The sequence below is a fragment of the Lissotriton helveticus genome, chromosome 3_1 (assembly GCF_964261635.1).
Source record: "Lissotriton helveticus chromosome 3_1, aLisHel1.1, whole genome shotgun sequence".
NCBI lineage: Eukaryota > Metazoa > Chordata > Amphibia > Caudata > Salamandridae > Lissotriton > Lissotriton helveticus.
The window spans coordinates 576,762,995-576,779,720 of NC_136061.1; the positions used below are offsets into that span (position 1 = coordinate 576,762,995).

Consider the following 16,726-nt stretch of genomic DNA (forward strand, 5'->3'; position numbering starts at 1 on the left):
TGGAAAGGCTGGCAGAGATTCTGTTTTGGGCCCGTTGCGGGCCCCCCTCCTGTTGGGGGGGTGTGGATGCACTAGGGGGCTACCCATGGTACCCCACTACATTTCACTGTACCAAGTGACAGGCACAGTGTAGTGCCTGCCACGTAGTGCAGTGAAATGCACTACATGCTCTTTTTCGCGACGCAGCGGTGCACCTGCCAGTACCGCCCGCCACATTGTTAATGCTGCGGAATCAGTCAGCTGCGGTGGCGGGGCCCATCATAATACAACGGGCGGGACCGCTGGAAGCATGGCGGACGGACCCAATCACCGCCATGCATACGGCGGTCATATCATAATACAATGTGCGGGACCGCAGCACGCTTGGCGGTCCGACCCAATCTCTCCTACCGTGGCGGCCGGAAAAAATCCGACCGCCATCCTAATAGGCCCCTTAGTTGCCCATGGACTGAGACTAATGGTAATTGAATTCCAAGCAGCATTACTTCCCACCAAGGTTTGGAGCCATTGTGCCTTGGTGGACACCTTAGTCTGATGGCTGTTCATTGTAGGTTGAAGAAGGCTGGATCCATATAAGGTTTTCAGGATAATCACTATGCGATTTACATTCAGTATCATTATAAGTAAATGTAGCATCTGTGGATATCCTCAAAATCTGACACTAATCCATCCTTCCTGGACCTACAGTAGACACATAAACCTTGCCCATCCACTGGTATACCCTGGTAACTTCATGGACACCCTTGATCCACTCTGTGCAGTCACATTGTCCTACCTCTCAAATAAGTGAGAAAAGTGGCACAAATCATCCAGCTGTACCATAAATACTCCGGGGAATTCATCTCTGAATCTTTCATCACAGAGTCAAACCTCAAATCTGATTTAAGAATGGAAGGTGCTACCATGTCCGGTCAGGAGTATGGCAGCCTAGTTGTCCCCGTCTGAGTAGGTTGAGGAGGGACCTGGCTTTGTCTTTAAATAAGCATATCTAGAGAACCTCTGATGTCTGGGACAACTACTGGAACCTAATAGGTTTCAGTATCCCTCCACCGCTTGTTCTCTCTGTAGTATCCCAGCACCTGCCACAATTAGAGGCAAGACTGTCCAACTTATTGAAGATCATAATGTGACATCATAGGCACCAGTCACATTACAGCTCTTAATATAAACATTTACCTAAGGCCCAAACAATCCTAAACGTAGCTTAGTCCAATAAATGCCCTAAACAGTGAACCTCCAAACCAGGCCATTCAGACCAATCCTGGCACAGCTCTGATTCTATTGAGAGCAGCGCTGGGATTAGGTGGGGAGCCTGTGCTGGTTTCCCAGGGACTGGTGGGACACCATCAGGAGCAGGACAGAAGAGGAGCACCAAGTCGGCCGGCAGCGTCGGCGGCAGGACAGGTATTTTTTTAATTATTATTTCCCAAATCGTCCGTACTCCCCACCTCACCCCCACCCTCTACCCCCTGAAACCCAATTGAGTTTTGCCACATCTGCCACTGGAATAAAAGAGGCATCTTTGGTTATATTCTCAAGGGCATTCTTAGTGCACTCTTTGGAAGGAGACCAGTGAATTCATCCACTGGGCATCTCTGGTGGGCTTGCATCAGCCCCCTCCCTGAACAGGGCCCTGGGACGCTATGAATTTGTACCATACACATAATAATAGACCTTTCAAGGGGTCCCCATGGGCCTTTATGCTTATATCGGTTTCATGAAAGCACACCCATTCTACATTTCCTTGGCTCTAATTTTGCATCCGTGCTTTGACTCTAACAGAAAGACCAGAAGAAACATCGACCACCCTTCATAGGACAAACCTGCCTTAGATGCACAGAAATAGGAAAGAACTGCAGTTGTGCTCCCAGAGGTGTTTGTTTTGTTAAAGTGGCTCCATAGCAATACATATGTAAATAAACTCCATTTATTTTGCACCTCACTAACTGGATGGTAGAAACAGGGATTTATGACAGTGCTTGCATTTAAATGATTCTTTGAATTTTCTTTATTAAAAATGAAATCTGATTCAACAAAGTGGGATTGGCTAGGTATTTAGATTAACACAACCCTACCCTGGAAAAATAGCTGACGTATGACTCCTGTCATTATGTTTTTGTACCAGGTCCCACATGTGTAAGCAATGCTCTGATCCTGAAGCCAGATGTCCCAGAGGGATGGAAGATTCCATTTAACAAGAGGGAAGGTGGGTGTGGGGCAGCGATGAGAGCTATGTGCATTGGGCTGCGATTCCCACGGCCCGAGCAGCAGGACCTCCTGGTCCAAGTCAGCATAGAAAGTGGACGAATGACTCATCACCACCCTACTGGCTATTTGGGATCCCTGGCCTCTGCACTGTTCACCAGCTATGCTGTAAATGGAAAATCCCCACAAGAATGGGGTAAAGGGTTGATGGATGTACTGCCAGTGGCTAAGAAGTATATCACAAACGCCAACCACTGTGTCTCAGAGAATCTGGAATCCTGGTAAGCAAAGGGCTACACTACATTTCTTAGTCTTTTGTGTGTTACGCTGTTTGCTGCCTGCAGATCCGACCTGCGAAACAGCCACTGCCCTACAAGCTATTGGCACCAATAGAACTGGTAAAAAGTTGTTTAAGTGGGGGTAGCACATAAATGTAATGTATTATAACGTTAATCTATATAGTGTATGCCCCCAATTGCTTTAGGCTCATTCATAGACTTTATTTAGAAGCTATTGGGGTCGCTGTTGCGACCCCCTGCTTGCTCTTTTTGACCCCTGACAGTACCCTGTTTAGGTCTCGCTAGCGTAGGCTGCGCATATGCGCAGTCGAGCACGCAAAATCTTTTTTTTTTTTTAGAGCACTTTCACTAGCGAGGTTAAGCCCGGCCCCTCTTTTCCATTGGCTGGCGTCACCGTTCATGCTAAACGGTGGCCAGCCATTGGAAAAGAGATATTAATGAGTACTCTTTTCTCTTTTGAAGCCATCCCACTTGGACTGGCTTCCTTGACTTACGTGTGTGGTAAAAGGTTTCTTATCTTCTTTATGGGGCGAAACAGATGGCCCCATAAAGAAGAATAATAAACCTTTTACCCCACACGTAAGTCAGGCAAAACCCGTCCAAGTGGGACGGCTCTAAATGAGAAATTCCTTTAATTTTAGTATAATCATGACACCCGCGCTTTACTTTTAAAATGTTACAAGTAAAGAGCGCGTGCCGAGAATATACCAAAATGAAAGAAATTGAAAAAACATCTATTTCTTTCATTTTGGTATAATCGCGGCACCCGTGCTTTACTTGTAACATTTTAAAAGTAAAGTACGGGTGCCGCGATTATACCAAAATGAAAGAAATAGATGTTTTCTCTATTTCTTTCATTTTAGTTTAATCGCGGCACCCACGCTTTAATTTTAAAATGTTATAAGTAAAGAGCGCGTGCCGCGAATATACCAAAATGGAAGAAATAGAAAAAACATCCATTTCTTTCATTTTGGTATAATCGCGGCACCCGCTCTTTACTTATAACATTTTAAAAGTAAAGTGCGGGTGCCGCGATTATACCAAAATGAAAGAAATAGATGTTTTTGCTATTTCTTTCGATGAGGACTATATTATGGCAGAAAGAGAAAGGGAACCATTGTATATCCTAGTTGTCGTGTGATTTGGGAGCGTGGGTGAAATGGATACAAACGTGGTCTAAAATACGAATCCTCTGGTAATTGTATACTTGGAATGCGTTTATTTTAACGTGTATAAGAAGTCCTTCACACTTCGAATTACAGGTTGGCATGCGGGGAAGGTGCTAGTGGAATGGCTGATAGCATGGCTGGTTTCCAGGGTAACTTTTCTCAGGGAGGTGTGGGGGGTAGGGAGTGTGGCTGCGGAGGCCTCGGCTGAGCCGGAGCTGCGCTGCGCTGCTTAGGCCATTGGCCGGGCGGGTGTCCTGCTGTCGCGCTGGTCTCTGGGGGGTGGACTAGCACTGGCCGTATCAGCCGCCTGCTCACACTAAGTAACAATCTCAGTGGTTTTAAAAAATGCTCTATCTTTTTTAAGAGCAGGTCGACTGATCTGATGAGTGCGTAGAGCACCATGGAGTAAACGTGGGCTGCTTTGCCTACCTTCTCGCCCTCTCGCTTCTGCTGTTTTGAATGACCGTTCTGGCTAATGGGTATTCCCTTAAGAATCCGGCTGCTATGTCTAGAAATTGAAACTGATTCTCCACTGCCCGGGCCGTCTGGGCACATTGATCTCTTTTAATGGAATCTTCGGAGCACAATGCGGGGGTGAGATGCCGCTTATTTGCCAGAGGTGGGGGAGGGGTGGGTAGTCGCTGTATGGGGCAAAGCACGGAGAGCAAACCTTTTATATTGGGATCGTGCAAGTAGTGACTCCTTCTCGATAAAACAAACGTAAACATTAACTTCTCCACAAAGAGAACGTGCGGGGGCGAGGGTGTTTTGCTAAAAAAAAGCTGCTCTCTGTTAATAAAGCGGTACAAAAGAGGGTGGTGATGGACGGAGCATCTGAACCAATCAAACACTCACACCCAGTCAACAGATCTGGGTTTAATCCATCACTGTTCTTTAGCCCACTCTGACACCCCAGTTCAGACATGGCCATATGCAAATCAGTCTGACCCTGTGCCTCATGGGAACAGTCCTGCCCGAACTGCCAAGCCATGCCTTCCCTGGACCGGAAACAAGCTTCCTAGGACCAGTTTCTGGCATTCCAGCCGTCTTCAGCCAGGCTTGCTTGAATCCAGTGGCAAAGTGAGCAAGGGACCCACGTCTGAGCATACCCTGCCAACTTATGGCGAACAAAGCGGTACAAAAGGGTGTGGTGATGGACGGAGCATCTGAACCAATCAAACACTCACACCCAGTCAACAGATCTGGGTTTAATCCATCACGGTTCTTTAGCCCACTCTGCCACCCCAGTTCAGACCTGGCCATATGCAAATCAGTCTGACCCTGTGCCTCATGGGAACAGTCCAGCCCGAACTGCCAAGCCAGGGTCTGACCCTGTTTGTTTACTTCCAGGTTTGTTTGTACCGCAAACAAGGTTGGTTAAAGGCTACATCATTCAGGCCTGAAGTCCTGGCAAACATTGTCGATATGCCTTTTGATGGGGAGAGTCTCTTCGGCAAACACGTCGATGATGCCCTTCAAGGAATGAAATCGGACACAGACGCAGCACGATCGTTCCCTACAATAAAATAGGTTCCAGTCTTTTCGTAGAAGAGGATGAAGAGGCCAGTATAATCAGAGATCCTCCTTCCAATCCAACAGGTACCAACCTTATCACCAACAGGGTTACCGTCAATTCCCCAGCAACCAGCAGTTTCGTTCCTCAAACACTTCCTACCAGCAACAAAGCAGAAGGAAGTCTGCGGCAAAGGGAAAATCATAGTACTCCAATCGGAGACAGTGACAATGCCAAGGTGCCGACTACCTCGTCATACTCAAGTAGAACCATTACCTCTCTCGTTTTTATCATCAATGGCTGTCCATAACAATGGACAGATTGGTACTGGATGTTATCCATCAAGGCCATACCCTAGAATTTATACAAAAACCTCTGGATCGCCTGTTCACAGAAAGCAACAACATCTCTCAGCCCTCAAGGCAGAAATTCTGTCGCTCATTGTGAAAGAGGCAATAGAGGAGGTACCGCCTCAACAGCGAGGAAAAGGATTTTACTCTCATTTTTTCTTGATACGAAAAAAACAGTCTTACAAATGGAGGCAGGCAGTGGATCTGAGAGGCTTGAACAAATTCATCAGAAAATTTTCGTTCCGTATGCTGTCCCTTCCAGAAATCCTCCTGATGCTGCTCAGGAGAAAATACATGGCATTCTTAGATGCCTATTTTCATATCCCGATTCACATCAAATACAGGCAGTATCTACCATTTGCGGTGGCAGGGCGCCACTACCAATTCAAAGTGTTACCCTTCGGCCTCCGATCCGCACCAAGGGTTTTCACAAAATGCATGGCGCCAGTCGCAGCGCACTTGAGACTACAAGGCCACCAGATATATTCAAATCTGGACGATTGGCTAATAAAGGGCGCATCATACCAAGACACCCTGCAATCCTTACAATGCTGTATGGATCTCTTTCAATTTCTAGGCCCACGGATCAAAATAGAAAAATCTTCTCTCATTCCATCGCAGTCTCTTCAATTCCTAAGGGCCAGGCTCCAGACGAAGGAAGCAAAAGCGTACCCTTCAGAAGAACGCACCCAAAAAATCTTAAGTCTGGCGTCAAAATTACAAACAAAAAGGTCCACTTCAGTGAGAATCTTCAAATCATTGTTGGGGATGATGTCTTCCTGCAGCCCCTTAGTTCCCAATTGCCGGCTACACATGCAGCCCCTTCAAGATCTACTCGACATGCAATGGGTGCAATCCCAAGGGTCCTTCAAGGACCGAATCACCATCACTCCTCAAATACAGGCAGCACTGTCATGGTGGGGGATCAAGGAGAACTTATCAAAAGGCCAGCTCTTTAGCCTCAATGTCCCAATTATGTCATGGCGACAGACGCCTCACTGCAAGGATGGGGAGCACACCAACGAGACCTCAAAATACAAGGCCATTGGACCATTCAGGAAGCTCAGCTACACACCAACTTGTTAGAGCTAAGGGCGGTGTTCTTGGGTCCCCAGTCTTTCCTCCCCAGAATCCACAATTCGCCTGTACTGGTCAGGACAGACATTACGACGTCAATGTTTTATCTGCTAAAGCAAGGAGGTACAAAATCAAAGCCCCTATTGGGACAAGCTCAAGAGATTTGGAACTGGCTTCTGCTGCACAACATCCCTCTGCAGGTTCAGCATGTTCCAGGAGTTCACAACACAAGGGCAGACATTCTAGGCAGATCAGCCAGTGTTTCCCATTAATGGGAGTTAGCTCAGGATCAACTCTTGTGAATATTTCGCTTATGGGGCACTCCATCTCTGGATCCGTTTGCAAATCACCATAACAAGAAATGCAAACATTTTGTAAGCAGATTCCCTCAAACGGGATCTTGGGGAAATGCTCTACACCTCCTCTGGTCAGGAATGTTTGCGTACGCATTTCCCCCATTCCCTCTGATCCTGAGGGTATTACAGAAAATGAGGTCAGAACAGTGCCACTTGATTCTGATAGCCCCGGCATGGCCGAGACAGTTCAGGTTTTTGGAGCTCCTCCAGCTGTCAGTGGCTCCCAGAGTGCAGTTTCCTTTGATTCAAGATCTAATCTCATTGAAGAAAAGGACAAGTTCTTCATCCACAGTTGACATCACTGAACTTGTCAGCCTGGAACCTCATGAGCACAAATTTCTTTCCTTGAATATCCTTCAGGAATGCCGAGATATACTCTCTCAATCTTGAGTAGTTTCAAAGAATAAAACTTAGACAGCAAAGTGCAAGAGATTTTGCCAGTGGTGTTCCACTCAAGCTCTGCACCCTTTTCACTCTTCTCCAGAGTAAATTCTTCCTTACCTATTACACTTAGCCAAGGCAGGACTCTCCCATGCATCGGTTAAAGTAAATCTTGCGGCTATCTCAAGATATCGCAGAACACCAAATCGTCCATCTCTTTGGTCTCAGAGGGTGATAAAGGAATTTCTGAAAGAGCTCTTCAGAGTGTTCCCTCCATTTAAGCATCCGTCAATTCCATGGCAGCTCAACACAGTCCTGGCGCTACTCATGAATCCCCAGTTTGAACCAGTTCACAAAGCTGAATTACAGTTAGTTTCTTGGAATGTGGCTTTGCTGCTCGCCCTCACTTTAGCCAGGAGGGTCCGTGAGATCCAGGCTTTCTGGATCGCAGAACCGTTTTTTCAATTCAAACTAGATAAGGTTCATTCCCAAAGTCCACTCGGCTTTTCACCTCAATAAACCTGTTGTGTTGCCTACATATTTTAAGAACCCATCTTCTGCAGTGGAAACATCTCTGCATACACTGGACATCAAAAGATGCCTCAAATTCTATATTGACAAAACAAAATCTTTTCGAAAGACAAACCAAATGTTTGTGGCCTTTTCTGGGCCCAGAAAAGGCTTGGCTCTGTCAAGGTCTAGTATTTCTAGAAGGATAGCCTCTACCATTTCTTTATGCCATGAGAAAGCCGGAAAGCCTCTGCGATCCAGAGTTCGCTCTCATTCAACGAGGTAGATGGCAACTTCAGCGGCATTGTTCGCGGGAGTATCCCTCCCGGACATCTGCAGAGCGGCAACATGGACAAATGCGCACACGTTTACAAGGCATTACTTTCTGGACACAGTGTGGAAAGCGGATTCAGCGGTGGGACAAGCATTTCTACGGCACTCGTTTCACTAAGGTATTTCTCAGACGATATCTGACATGCTATGTTATTTCTTGGTAAATGTTTTCTCTTAGGTGTTTCATTGGATGGTCTTACTATGCAATTTGGGTATGTTCAAGTATCATGTTTCCAGTGTGATATGCACTGAGACATGCAAACGTTTCGCTATTATAAGTCATTATGTTATTCTGGTAATAAGAAGCAGAGCCCTAAGAAAAAAGGGTTCTATACTGGAAACTCGTCATAGTATAAGTACTGCTCTCTATTCTGATACAAGCCAGTGAATTTATGAAAGATTCAATACTGGAGAAAAAACGAATTCCTTACCTGTACACTATGGTTCTCCAGTATTGATATCTTTCATAGATTCACTTGCGGCCCGCCCTCCTCCCTGTTTTCTCAGGTAGACACTTTTATCTCTAGATACATCCTTGGCTCACACTTGAGGTTGGAAATCTGAGGTATGGTGGCTCTGTCTGCGAGTGTGGTCTCAGGGCTGGCAGCTGATTGGCTGGCATTTGGAGCACATAATAATGTTGATAGGCTACCAAACTCTTTACTTCCCTATGGTTTTCAATGCAGTTTTATTTACTGCTATTGTTATTCATTTATCGTGAGACTCCCACCATGACGACGGGGAAAATACAAGCATTTGAATCTATGAAAGATATAAATACCTGAGAACCATAGTGTACAGGTAAGTAACACGTTTTATATATATTGGGGCATCATTAGCACATTTTGGAAAAAATGGGGTCAACTCCTAGGGAGTGTCTGGTTTCATTGACTTGGCACACTATGAAATGGCTTGAATATTTTATGAGTGCCCTTTCTGAGCCTACAAACTTTCTGTGGAAATTGTACTTTAACCTGCTTGTGCCAGTGCTTTCCGGTGCTTAGAAATGGCACATAATTATCAGGGTCGGGTCTACACCTCAGTCCCACTCCCACCTCGCCTCAACTACTCGACTACACGTTATGTGTCGCAGTAAGTAGAATTAGAATATCACCATTACGGTACATGGAGAGCCAACCTGGCAATGTAACCCAACATACATGTGAGCATCAGGCAGAACTGTCATCACTGAGCCTGGTGCATAATAGGCAAAACAAAGCAGTATTGCCCATATCATACACCCATTATGCCTATGTTAGGCATGTGCAGATCACCAATATACTGCACAACAAGCATGTTGCCTCCACTTCCTCAGTCAATGAGGGGACCTCACTCTGGTGCCTCTTAGTAGGGCATGCAGTACTTTTTGCGAATTCTTCCCCACTTGGGAATTGTAGGTCTCCTTTGAGGTCTCACCCAGTTCCTATGCGGAGATCCGGCGCAAGCACACTGCTCCCCACGTATGGAGCAGGCAAGGAGTAAAAGGAAACTAACGTGGCAGCACTTCGATGCTGCAAAGCCACTCTCACAGGACCAAAGGCAGGACGTAACCCACAACCCGTCAGGCCTGACTCAATGCAGGCAATTGGGTACGCATACCCTGCCACTCCCTGTCAGTACTGCGACAGGCGTTTGCAGCCCATCTGGACCCCCCTCCCGGGGCTGCATGGATGGCTGTAGTTAAATGCGCACAAGGGCAGCCTCACCTTCACAATCCGGTTGAAGCGTCTACTACTGTGCGACCGGCCCACTCTGACACGGAGAATTCAGGACTCTGTTGTGGAGGAGGCCAGAGCCCTGCCCCGACCAGGAGATCTTTTCCTGATAATGTGCTGTCATCACACAACCGGGGCTGCGCTGAGGGAGGATCCCTCCTGCCCAACGTCTGCGCCCTCTCTGGTCCTCTGCTGCTGGGGCGTGCAGGGGAAGCTTCGGTCTCCACAGGAAAGCCCTGTACTGCCTCATACCAGGATTCCTGTTTGGTGGCCCTGGCTGGCTGATGAGCGGCTGTGCTGGGTGTTCTTGCTGCTTGTGGGCCAGTGGGCAGCCTGGTCCCACGCAGTCTCCTCCGGCTCCAAGTAAGCACAACAGCTCCACACATGTAGTCACAGCCCCAATACTTATCGTAGTTAGTGTCTTTGTTCTTCCCTGGCACAGGGCTCTGCACCTGATCCAAATCAGTTCTGGGGGAACTTCCCTACATCTTTTTATTTGCACCACCAGCTCATTGTTAGTGTAGGCTCTGGCCCCAGACACACCACAGGGGGACTGAGCCAGCATTGTGTAAGGCAGGCACAGTCCTATTCAGGCCCAAGTGCTACCCCTCCCACTACTACATATGCAGTTCAGCCTATTCAGCCTAGCGCTGACTCACCCAGCCCCTCTGGAGCCACTGCGCCTCCCCAGTCTCTGTCACTCCAGAGCCAGACATGCAATACGCAACAGGCAGGCACAAAGACACATAGCACACTGAAATGGCCATTTCCAAAAGTAGCATTTCTAAAATGGTGATAATAAATCTGCGAACCCCATCACGCAGCATTTATTACCACTATTCCAAACATATCAAACTTGATCATGCTACTCCGCTCATTTCAGTAATTACCACTGAAACACATATCAGCGAATCCACAATGCATTCCTATGAGAGGGAAGCCTCACAGTAGTAAGAAACCAAAATGGCTGAGTGTCAGAACCAGTACATGCCACACTATTAAGGCACATGCCCTTCCTTTTACCTACAGCGTGCCCTGCCTAACGGGCTAGCTAGGGCCTATCCTTAGGGGTGACTGATATGTAGAAAAAGGTGAGTCACAGACGTGGAACCCACTTTATGTGCAGTAAACTGTGTGCGCAGGCCCTGCACTGGCAGAGCCCTGAGACAGGTTTGGAAGGCTACTTTAGTGGGTGGCGCAAGCAGCGCTGCAAGCCCACCAGAAGCATTTATTTTACTGGCCCCGGGTATATGAGATACCACTATTCAGGGGACTGATTGGTATCATTTACCATAGAGAGCACATGCACTTGGACAGCAGTGATAAAGTGCCCAGAGTCCTAAAACGACCAACACCAGGTCAGAAAAAATATCAGGAGGAAGGCAAAAAGTTCAGAGATGACCCTGCAAAAAGGACAAAGTCCAACACTCTTTATCTATTGTTCAGGCCATTGCAATGATACAGTTTCTAGTTGAGAGAGGGATTTTAATAGTTACAATTTCAGCAGCATCACTCACTTCCTATAGAGTTCAAGCTTGCAGCTCCTTGCCGTGTTCTGTGATACTATAAAAGGCCGATGATACAACTAAGCTATTCTGTGGTGACATTATATAAATATTTCTGTTTGTTTCAATATTCTATATCTTGTCTTGTCACAAAATGTAAGCCTTTGTGCTAATCTCCTTGACCTGGAAAGTTCCATTGTCTGTCTAGTAAGAACTAATAGCAAGAGGACAAGGAGCTTTTCGGTCCAGTATACACTCTCCTAAAGTAGAACTAAATAAGAAAAAATGCATACTGTTTTGTGAATGTCACTAGGAACTCACTTTGGAGTATATGTAGTGTCACTGGGAGCACATGCTCTTAGGAACAGTTACTCTCACTCAACTGAGGGTGTCATGCTTCATTTTTGGGCTTTGCTCCACACCGGGCTGGCACTCTAATGTCTGATGGGCTCCTTGTGGCGGCACTATACCTGAGATCTTTTAGTCCCCAATAAAGAGACCAAGGGACAGGGAGTGTGTCCAATCAGTGAGTGAGAATATTGGGGAAAATTAGAAAAAAAGCTTGTGGATTAAGATCAACGAAGAACCATATGTCTATATATCTTAATTGGGTATCTTGTCAATGTTGAGGTTGAAAATAAATCTAAAGGAGACTGTAGGATATTATGGCCCAAGTCTCTTGAGTGCAGAGTGTGTTGGTCACATGTAATTTCAAGTAAGTGTACTCAAATCTTAATTATTGGTCAAAATGTTTCATGCCTGGAAATGTCGGGGAGCGATCAAATGGCATTTCATCAGTACCTCTATTATGTATACTTAATCTAAGAAGGTCGAGGAGCTCGTCAAATAATCACACTCCTCAACCATCAGTGAAAGAGGTGCAAACCTACATATACCAACAGTCATTGATAGAAACTCTGCCCCTACAAGCTGCGGGGGGCCTCTGTTATGCCCCTGAGCATCTGCTGATATGCATACTTGAGCATTACCAAGGTCCACTTCCAAATGTATGCAGAAGCAGTCCAATCCACTTTTGTCTCATCAATGAAAGATCCCCAAAAACTATTAGGAAATGCAACAAATGCAATGGCTCTGTCTACCTCCCCCTCCTTGGCAGCGCTTACTGTTGATCATGGGTAGATGCGATTTTATTTAAGGGAATTCCAGTCATCATGGGGAGCACTTTTATTTTTTACTCCTGGCACGTTCGCAAAGGCTGAAATTTCAAGAATTCACCAGACTGTGACTGAGTAATAAAACATACATCCACCACTACAATATAGCAGATTTAAACAATACATGCAATATAGCATGAGCAATTATGATATTTAGAGATAGCGCAAAAAATCTAGAGCTGGAAATAATAAAAATACTGCAAGAGGTAGGTTTGGCCTATATATAGTAACAAATCACAATAATGTAAAAGTAAAATGAGCTAAAGCAAGAAATAATAATTGGATCAAAACATAGAGCAACTACAAAAGAACTGCAAGTAGAGGGCATTATCAGATGAAGAATACAAGTACTACACTGAAAAACAAGACTAGAATACAAGAATATAGAAAAACAGTAAGAAATATGGAAAGCCACAAAAGACAGCACAGTTGAATGTCACTGACAGAGAAACCTATAAAGTAACCATAGCACTATATCATAAGAATATCAAAAAAGTGTGTAAGGCGCACGTTGTACAACTTGGCCAGTCGGGGAACTCCTCTAAATAGTTATAAAGTTCTTAAATACTTTACACATCCTATTGCATGCTCTACTGATACCTCTTTCTCGCAAGCTCTATGTGACGCCATTGCAAACCAATTCAAAGAAAAGGTTAATTTGATCTACAACAAATTTCCTAGAGCAAGTGACAAATTGCGAGTAGAATCCCACTGCTTCCCCTCAAATGTTTATAGTACGGGAATACTAGAGAACTTTGTACCCCTTAAGGCTTACTCTGTCTGTAAAATTCTGAAGACTACCAAATTAGGGTCTCATTTAGATATAGTGCCAGCCAAGATCATAGCAATTTCTGGCCATTCAGCTCGCCCCCACCATATGCTCTTTATTAAACCTTTCTATGAGCGCAAGTAGGCTTCCACTATACTGGAAGTTTGCACTATTTATTCTCATTCATACTAAGGTCACTCTCCCTGCCTCTGACCTGTTGAACTACCACCCTATTTCACTTGTCCTCCTGATGAGCACACTTCTTGAAGGACACACTAATACACAACTTATGGAGCACTTGGAACCCAATAGGCTCCCAATCCGGCCAGTGGCATAGTTAGGCCTTGTGCCGCCTGTGTCGGTCCCTGCTATTCCCACCTGCGGCAGCTGAATGTAAGAGCAGGGGGGAGGCTGCAGCCGCCAAAACTTGTGCTGCCCAGGGAGGACCACCCCCATTGCTACACCACTGAATTCAGCTTTAGACCCATGCGTATCACAGAAACTGCTCTCTTAGCGTTATGTACTATATCAGAAGTTCCCAGGATGCAAATCAGACTGTTTTGTTAGTGCTGCTTGATTTATCGGCAGCCTCCGACATGGTGTCCCATCATAGACCGCTCCAGAGATTAGACGAGATAGGTATTCGAAGTGGTGCCCTACAATAGTTCATGAGTTTTCTAACTCATCGAACCCAGACCATCAGGGCTCTTGTCTGAGCCCCACATTGTTTAACATCTATGCAGCCCCTCTTGCCAAAACCTTCAGAACCCCCTTTCTTATGAGGATGATTCCGAACTTCTCATCTCCTTCAATAAAGACCTACATACTACCAAAGCATGCTTGTCTGAGGGTATGAATGCCATCTCAGCTTTGATGACTGACAACTTTCTCCAGCTGAATACAAGCAAGATGGAGATTACGCTCTTTGGTAAAGCCCATCTGCTCTGGTCCCCAGATTTGAGGCCAATTCACTTGGGTGTAGCACCTACACCTAAGTCATCAGTTAAAAATCTGGGTGTTCGCCTAGACCAGTCTCTCACTATGAAAGATCAGGAAGTGGCTACCACTGGATTTCATACGATGTGTCTGTTTTGCAGAATCTTCCCTTTACTCCCACTTTCAGGATGGAAAGCTCTAGTACAGGCACTAGTGATCAGCCGCCTGAACTACTGTAATGCCCTTTTGGCAGACACTAGTGAGTCTCAACTAAAAAAACGCCAAGTTGACCAAAGCTCAGCGGATCGCCTAATTTAGAATATGCTTGCCAGAACTGCCACTCTCCCCCACTTACGCTCATGCCACTGTTTTCCCATACGCAACGAGAATTACATTCAAGATCGGTTGTATTGTGCACAAATCATTGAGCAGCAGAGAACCCAGATATCTGACAGAAACGTATTCCGTCCCTTCCTAGAAAACCTTTGCGGCCCAGGGTGAAGTCTTTTGTCACTATTCCTTGCATTAGGAAAACACGCTCTGGAGGGAAATCTCCATCTGGCCCTCTTACATCGAAATCAGCAACCCTCCCATCTGCAGAAGCATATGGACCACTTTCAGTTTGGAAAGCTACTCAAAACTGAACTTTTCAGATACTAATGCTGCTTTCCTATGGCGCCCTGCTGCGCTGAGAATACATTCTGGGGTGAATCATGCACATTATAAATTATATTAACATAACATAACTGTATCGAGGTGGACAATATTGGCCTACAAAAATGTTGCATCCCCCACACCTCCTACCACTACATCAGCGTAAATATGTATTTACTATGCTTAACTCCATATAGTTATTAGTATATTCAAAGCAAGCTGAAGAGGTAATAGAATGTATCAGTGGAGGAGTACAGAATGTCAGAGAAGGAAGTAACATTGGAAGCAATCAATGTTGTAGGGAGGAAACTAAATGTAAGGTATTGAAGACAATGTATAGAGAAGGTAAGAGCAATCACAAAGTAGTAGGAGGGCTGTGATGACATTCAGAAGAGAAGCTATCAGTATGTACCAAACTGTGGTTGAGCAACAGTTAGTACTCGGATATTCAAGGAGTAGAGGTTCACCGCCTCTGCCAAAATTCAATTGGATCTTGCCTGGGCTTACTTACAATGTGATGCAGTAGTTGAGATCTTTTTGTGATGCAATATAGCGATCCTGTACCAAACATCATAGAAGTAGAACAGTAAAAAGTAAAAAAAATGGGGCTGGATACACTCTGTGATAAATAATAGACACATAGACCATAAATATTTGATAGGAACATGCTGAATGCAATTGAGACAAGCATTTACAATGCAATGGTCTCGGCATTGTTAAAGGAAGAGCTATTGGCATTGCTCATGACATTTTTTTTTTTTTTAAAACATAAATAAATGGTATTGTCATTTACACTGGCAATAGGTGAGCGTTAGAGAGTAGTAGATAGTACTCTCTACTACTGTCTAATGCTCACCTATTGCCATTGTAAATGACAATACCATTTATTTAGGTTTAAAAAGAAAATGAAAACAAAATGTCATGAACTGTGCTGGGAATAAACACTTTTTCTAAACCTGGGCAGGGCACACAACACTTTGACACTCTTCTGTGAAGGGCAGCCCATTGGCCTTGCCATCAGAATCACTGCTACCCCAGATCTGGTCTATTGGACTAATTAGAAACATAAAACACAGAGACATATATTTTTTTATCCCATACTCCCGTTTGGCCAAAATGTGTGCTTTTGGGCAATCAGGTTTTTAACTTTTTCCTTTGCTTTCTTTTGGCAAGAATTGGAGTATTTAGAATACCTGCAAAAGTTGCTAGCACGGGTATGGTAAAAAAAATGGACAGGAAATTACCTGGGAAGGGGAGAAGTGCCAACCGTATAGTCACCAAATTAGAATATGATGGCAAATGCATACCCTTTTGGGCAACACTGAGCTTGCAGCATTCTCGGATCTACTAAACTGTTTGATCCTGGGCAAATCATACTCTCCATGTACCAATATCCACCGAGCTGATACTATGTCAGCAATTTGAAATAGGCTTAATGGAATAAACACCAATGGCAAACTCTCATGACAGGTCCCTGGCACGCTATTCATTAACAAATTCATGGCGGTTTTAACGCAGGTGACTGGATTTTATTCTCAATAGAAAGAACGTATCCTTGAAGCTGTATTGTTCTGGACCCCTCTTGTGCTACATACATCGGCTCCCTCCCAAAAACTAGAAAGGTACATCTTGACATTTTATAAAGAGTAGAAAGAGTGACAGTGGCTGGTCTCTGAGAAGGTAAAAGTGGCGGGGATCCAAACTGGGGGTCAATCCTCGGCGCCCCACAGTGCGTCTGTGCAAGCAGCTGGACAGGAAAACTTCAAAATGCGGGACGGT

At 45.2% G+C, this 16,726-nt stretch overlaps 2 protein-coding genes across 6 annotated transcripts in view; both read left to right on the top strand.

Moving 5' to 3' along the window:
• Positions 1-16,726, top strand: part of LOC144822715 (ADP-ribosylhydrolase ARH1-like) — a 538,572-nt gene that overhangs the window by 495,486 nt on the left and 26,360 nt on the right. For all 5 annotated transcript variants that reach the window (XR_013608680.1, XM_078680534.1, XM_078680536.1 and 2 more), the window contains one exon: positions 2,126-2,486. Coding sequence is in view for 4 of the 5 variants with exons in the window: in XM_078680534.1 (XP_078536660.1) it covers positions 2,126-2,486 (361 nt within the window). In the remaining variant the exon portion in view is untranslated. The remainder of the gene's footprint in view (positions 1-2,125; positions 2,487-16,726) is intronic.
• The window catches only part of LOC144822716 (ADP-ribosylhydrolase ARH1-like), a 506,468-nt gene that overhangs the window by 139,000 nt on the left and 350,742 nt on the right, over positions 1-16,726 (top strand). The gene's annotated exons all lie outside the window — the stretch shown is intronic.